The sequence below is a fragment of the Azolla caroliniana genome, unplaced genomic scaffold (genome assembly GCF_043228905.1).
Source record: "Azolla caroliniana isolate FFs.n. ecotype wild unplaced genomic scaffold, voAzoCaro1.0.p SCAF_1, whole genome shotgun sequence".
NCBI classification, from domain to species: Eukaryota; Viridiplantae; Streptophyta; class Polypodiopsida; order Salviniales; family Salviniaceae; genus Azolla; species Azolla caroliniana.
Window position 1 is genome coordinate 26,318,692 of NW_028230436.1, and position 5,585 is coordinate 26,324,276.

The following is a 5,585-nucleotide window of genomic DNA, read 5'->3' on the forward strand; positions in this document are numbered from 1 at the left end:
ATATATGTATGTATACAGGTGTCCATACGTATACATAATATACGAATACATGTACCTATACATACGGTATACGAATTATGCGCCTTTTCTTCCTCTTCCTTCTCCTCTATCGTTTTTCCGCGCGAATCTCTGCACAAATTTATTCGTATCACCACCATCGCCACCACCTGTATTGGACTTGCCTTCTTCTTCTTCTTCTTCTTCTTCTTCTTCATCTTCTTCATCTTCTTCTTCTTCTTACACTGTTGCTGTTGCTGTTTCTCTGCACATATTTCTTTCATATCCATAGCCGCATCCACTGTTTCGGACCTTCTCCTAGACGAACTCTAATTTTGTAGTGTGTGCACCAAATCTCCTCATCTGTAATTCATCAACATTCCACCATCCGCATGCCAGATCCACGCAGGAAGCACTATAATTCTCTCCTGGTGAACCTCTGCATGAGCAGGCTGTATTTCACCTCTGGACAGTTGCTCCGATCTGTTCTCATCCATCAGTTCTCCTTCTTGACTTTCTGCTTCTTCTTCGTCTTCTTCTTCTCCGATCTGAATTATCATTGCTCATTTATTCTTCCATCTTCATATCTTTCATGGACATGGAAGCGACAGGAAATCACACGGATGAGAAACAGACGTTGTCGCTATTCGACCAAGGAGAGGAAGAAGGTCAAGTCTGCACAGGTGAGGTTTTTAGATTGTCACTCGTGTCTGCATGCTTTCAATATCGATCTCTTACACAAATCCTATAAATAAATTCAAGGGACAAGGATGTAAATAAGGTATATAATCATGTATCCTGATTACAATCTGATTGCTGCGTTCAATCCACCCTACCATCCCTGTGCTGTCTCAATCTCAATCACACATTCTCACTTTCAATAGCATTAAAGCCCTGGTTTTTTCCTTTCTCAACCTTCAATCCACAAGCTCTTCCTCTTCTCATTTTTCTCCCCCTTGATTTCCCCCTCCTTCACTGTTGAGGCATGTCTCTTTTGTGCTTTTGCTTCTGAATGGTGCTTCATGTGTTGTGCCCTCTGCTCTTTTCATCTCGTTTCGTCTCACAAAATCGCAATGTGCACTATTGATTGCAAAGGTTAGTAATAACATTCCTGAACATCAGGACTCAGGTCCTATTTGATCTCCAAGGACGATAATGAAATCTGCCTTCAATTTGGCACATCAGGAATCTTTTTTACATAAGACATGAGTTTTAAGGAATCACCACATACTCTAGGATGTTGGGATATTCTAGTAGGATTTTGGGAGCTCAAGATATACATCTAGTTTCTAAATGATATAAAGCTGTGATCGAGCCCAACAGTCCTCGTGTTGGTGGTCACTCTCCCCAACCGCATACCTAGATTCGCAAAACCTCAGATTATCACTTTACCTGAGAGGGAGTATAAAACATGCATCTTTGTTCTATTCACAAAATTTAATTACCATTTTTTGAACTTGGAGACGAAGGAGCTAGACCTTGGTGAAAGAGTCAAGATTAATCACAATTGCAATTATCTAAAACTTCATTCTATTAAATTCCCCCACCTGCCTATCTTAAATCATGCACCTAACATCATGGAGATCGTGAATCACAAAACATAAAAACCAAAGCCAAAGTGGTGAAACATCTTGAAAACTACATTCGAGCATCTCTCGCATGTACCAAATAACATTCGATGAGTCTAAGTGGAATATTAATGATTTAAGTTAATCCTCATTTGTTCAGTGGCAGGTTTATTAGTAACCACTTCAACTAATCCCCTTACATATATAATATTCTAACTGAAGTATGAAATTTGTTTTAGGCATTTCCTGTACCAAAAGTAAGAGGCATGGCCCTGAGATTCTTGTAATTGGAGCTGGCATTTCAGGCTTGGCTGCTGCTTGTGAGTTGAAGAAGTGGTGTAAGGTAATGCATCAACTTGATTCTATATCTTAAACAGATTATGGAAAAATATCCAAAATACTCTTTGAAGTTTCCTTCATTTTCCCAAATTCCCTTGGGCTCACGTTTCTCAAAGTTTCTAGTCAATCCATGAGAGAAAGATGGGAATAAAGTAACAATGTAATTTCTCAAACAGCACATATGTATTTGAGCTAATTGACTTTATAAGTGCTCTCGTGGGGGATCAAGGGCACTTGGGGAAATAATGAAATCATTGGAGAATTTTAGGAAATATTGAAAAATGCAGGGTTATTTCGGATTTATTCTCTTCTTTAGTTTCACCATCACATTGAGAGTTGATCTCCAAGTTCAGGTCACGGTACTCGAGTCCAGAGGACGTATTGGTGGCAGAATCCATACCGACTTTTCCAATGGCTACCCAGTGGATATGGGAGCTTCATGGTAAGAGTGACGTTTCAACATGAATTCTCACTTACTCATCATCCATTGGATGTAAAATTACAAAAGAGGTCACATTATGCCTACAGGTTACATGGAGCCTGTGAACGGAACCCTTTGGCCAGTTTGATTGGGAAGCTTCACCTTCGACTATATAAAACTAGCGGTGACAATTCTGTCCTGTATGATCACGATTTGGAGAGGTAAATATTACATTTAATTTCTTTCATCTTATATGTGTGTATAAGCGGTTGTGTTTGTGATGTAGCTATGCTCTTTTCGATACTGATGGGCAAAAAATCCCAGCTGAAGTGGTCATTGAGGTTGGGCATAAGTTTGAGGCCCTTTTGGAAGAGGTCAAAACTTCCTCAGAAGATGTTTGATGAACTTACGTTTTTTGGAAGCCAGAAACTGATGCTTTTGTGGAACTGTATTTATTTCTTTTTCATAGGCCAAGAGTATTCGGTATGATTATCAGGAGGACATCTCAATATCAGAGGCCTTCTCAATTGTGGTAGATAATAAGCCTGAGCTAAGGTCTGCAAAATTTTGTGAGAGATTTGCAGGGTTTTATGGGGGATCTGAAATATATCCTTGACTAATCCATTCTATCTGTTATTATCGCCAGATTGCATGGGCTTGCATATAAGGTCTTGCAGTGGTATATTTGTAGAATGGAAGGTTGGTTTGCTGCAGATGCTGATAAGATCTCTCTCCGATGTTGCGATGAGGTAAGTTCATGAAAGAATCACTGTGAAGAAACACACACTGATGATTTTCCCTTTGTATGGTATGTGAATGAATATAAACATTGAACGAGAGCTTGTCTTCTTACAAAAAGACAGGGACTCCTCATGTGAGGTGGACGATGTTAACTGATATTTCTTTACCAGTGAACCTAAAAGAGCTGTGTGCTATGTGAACGATTATAGAACTTCTGCTAAAGCTCGTGTTCTTAGTTCTTACAAAAAGAAAGGAACTTCTCATGTGTGAAGGTGAATCCAAAGTATCATACGTTTGTATCACATGAAACATGTCAAAATGACCTGGTTTTATCAGTGAGCCTAAAAGAATTTTGCTTGTCTCTGTGCTGTATGTGAATGAGTGTAGGCTCTGTTGGAAAGGGGCTTCTCATGTGAGGAGATGAATCAATACTATCTTTGTGCTGCATGACACATGTTAAGACCTTGCTATATTTAATAAAAGTAACAGATTTGTGCATGAACTTTTTGAACCAATAGGAGGAGCTTTTGGAAGGTGGACATGGACTCATGGTTGATAGTTATTCACCAGTGCTATCTGCGCTTGCGGAAGGACTAGACATCCGTCTAAATGAAAGGTACATGTCATTCTAAGCATTCAATGATTAGGATCATTAGCTATACAAGAAAGACCTTTCCAAAAGTGAGTTCTTCTGCATGGCAAGCTGCCAATAGAAAAGGCCATGACTCTCATGTTCATTCATCCTTGTGCTACATTGCCCTTTGCTTGAATGATGTTTATAAAGCCAATAGAATTAACGTGTCTCTAAAAAAACTTATGGCTTATGAGACAACAAATATTACATATGTTGATGTCAATACAGAGTGACACGAATCAAACATGGTTTTCAAGCTGTTGAAATACATACAGATGAAGGGAAGGTATTTCATGCTGATGCGATAATAATCACAGTGCCTTTAGGTGTTCTGAAGGCAAACCTCATAAAGTTCGACCCGAAGTTACCAGAGTGGAAAGAGGCTGCGATTTCCAACCTTGGAGCTGGAAATGAGAATAAGATTGCATTGTTTTTTGATAGTGTGTGCTGGCCGAATGTGGAGTTTTTGGGAGTAGTTGCTCCAACTTCCTATGGATGCAGTTATTTTCTTAACTTGCACAAGGCCACAGGTCATCCTGTTCTCGTGTATATGCCAGCAGGAAGCCTTGCAGATGACATCGAGAAATTGTCGGATGAGGCAGCTGCTAGTTTCGCAATTTCGCAACTCAAGAAGATTTTGCCTCATTCAGCTGAACCTGTAAGTTTTCATACCATTTTTTATCCTCTTTCTCTTTCAGTACATAATAGCAGGTAATCTGGGTAGACACTTGCGGTTTTTAATCAGGAAAAACCTTAGAAACAATTTTCTCTTTTTATATCTGATCTTCAAAACATTGCTTTTGTTTTTAAATTACCTTTTAATTTTGAAACTAAAAGTTCCAAAGCTGAAGATGATTTAAAATAGAAGTCTTAAAATCTTTGAGACATTTGTTAAGAAACAATTTTGACAGTAAATAGATCTTCACAAAGACTCGTCCTAATACACTAAGTTTGTTTGTAGGTAAGGTATCTGGTATCCCATTGGGGGAGTGAAATAGATTCTCTTGGTTCTTATTGCTATGCTGCTGTTGGGAAACCACTCAACCTATACTCAAGGATTCGTAGCCGCGTTGAGAATCTCTTCTTTGCGGGTGAAGCAACAAGCTCAAATTTCCCGTCAACAGTTCATGGAGCTTTTGAGACTGGTCTAATGGCGGCCTATGAATGCCGAAGAAACTTTGAAGAAAGTAACCATCATTTGTCTTTATTTCAACCTGTTATGGCAGAGGCTACAACTACTAATGCCCCCTTGAGGATATCAAGAATATGAGATATAATTCTAATGCTATCGCTATACTTTTTCAAACATTATATAGATCGTGTGGAAGTCCTTTAACCGATTGTGTTGTGTCTCTAATGAAAAACTTATAATTGCTTTGAGTTGTTTATCAACATTTTAATGGATTTTGCTAGCCTATATATGCTGTTCTCATATTGAATAGATAATGTCAAACTTCATTTCATAAACTGGTATCCTTCAATCATAAGAAACTTATAATTGATACTTTTAGTTGTTTTTGTTTGTTATATAGATGTACTTTGGTTAGTTATTTTGGCTTGGTATAAACATTAATTGCATGGATCTACTTGGTTAGTTAATTTGGCTATATTGTTGTAGCAATTCCTTGATATAAACATTGTTTGCATGGATTTGGCTATCACGTTTTCAACAATTCCTTGATATAAACATCGTTCACATTGCATGGATATATTTGGTTAGTTATTTTGTCTTTAATGTTACAACGATTCCTTGGTATAAACATTTTTTAAGATTTAAATCATTGTTTGGATAGTTATCATGGTTTACCAACTTTTCATTAATCCAAAACTCCAAGATTCTTCTTGAAATATAACTATATGTTTATGCATAATTGTATTCATAGAT

General features: G+C 37.9%; 1 protein-coding gene across 1 annotated transcript; it reads left to right on the forward strand.

Moving 5' to 3' along the window:
- The first annotated feature begins 329 nt into the window (after window positions 1-329).
- LOC147869303 (polyamine oxidase 2-like) lies at window positions 330-5,119 on the forward strand. The gene is made up of 10 exons (XM_087328161.1): window positions 330-680; window positions 1,805-1,908; window positions 2,258-2,346; window positions 2,433-2,546; window positions 2,612-2,699; window positions 2,795-2,880; window positions 2,972-3,074; window positions 3,585-3,682; window positions 3,929-4,358; window positions 4,662-5,119. Exons 1-10 carry the CDS (start codon window positions 590-592, stop codon window positions 4,968-4,970), a joined length of 1,512 nt encoding a protein of 503 aa, XP_087184287.1. The 5' UTR covers window positions 330-589; the 3' UTR covers window positions 4,971-5,119.
- The last annotated feature ends 466 nt before the right edge of the window (window positions 5,120-5,585 follow it).

Bases quoted from the DNA above. Each gene is read 5' to 3' on its own strand.
- LOC147869303 (XM_087328161.1), top strand. From the start codon at position 590: ATGGACATGGAAGCGACAGGAAATCACACGGATGAGAAACAGACGTTG. The intron at 681-1,804 runs GTGAGGTTTTTA...AATTTGTTTTAG, and splicing joins AGAAGGTCAAGTCTGCACAG to GCATTTCCTGTACCAAAAGT. The intron at 2,700-2,794 runs GTCAAAACTTCC...TCTTTTTCATAG, and splicing joins TTGAGGCCCTTTTGGAAGAG to GCCAAGAGTATTCGGTATGA.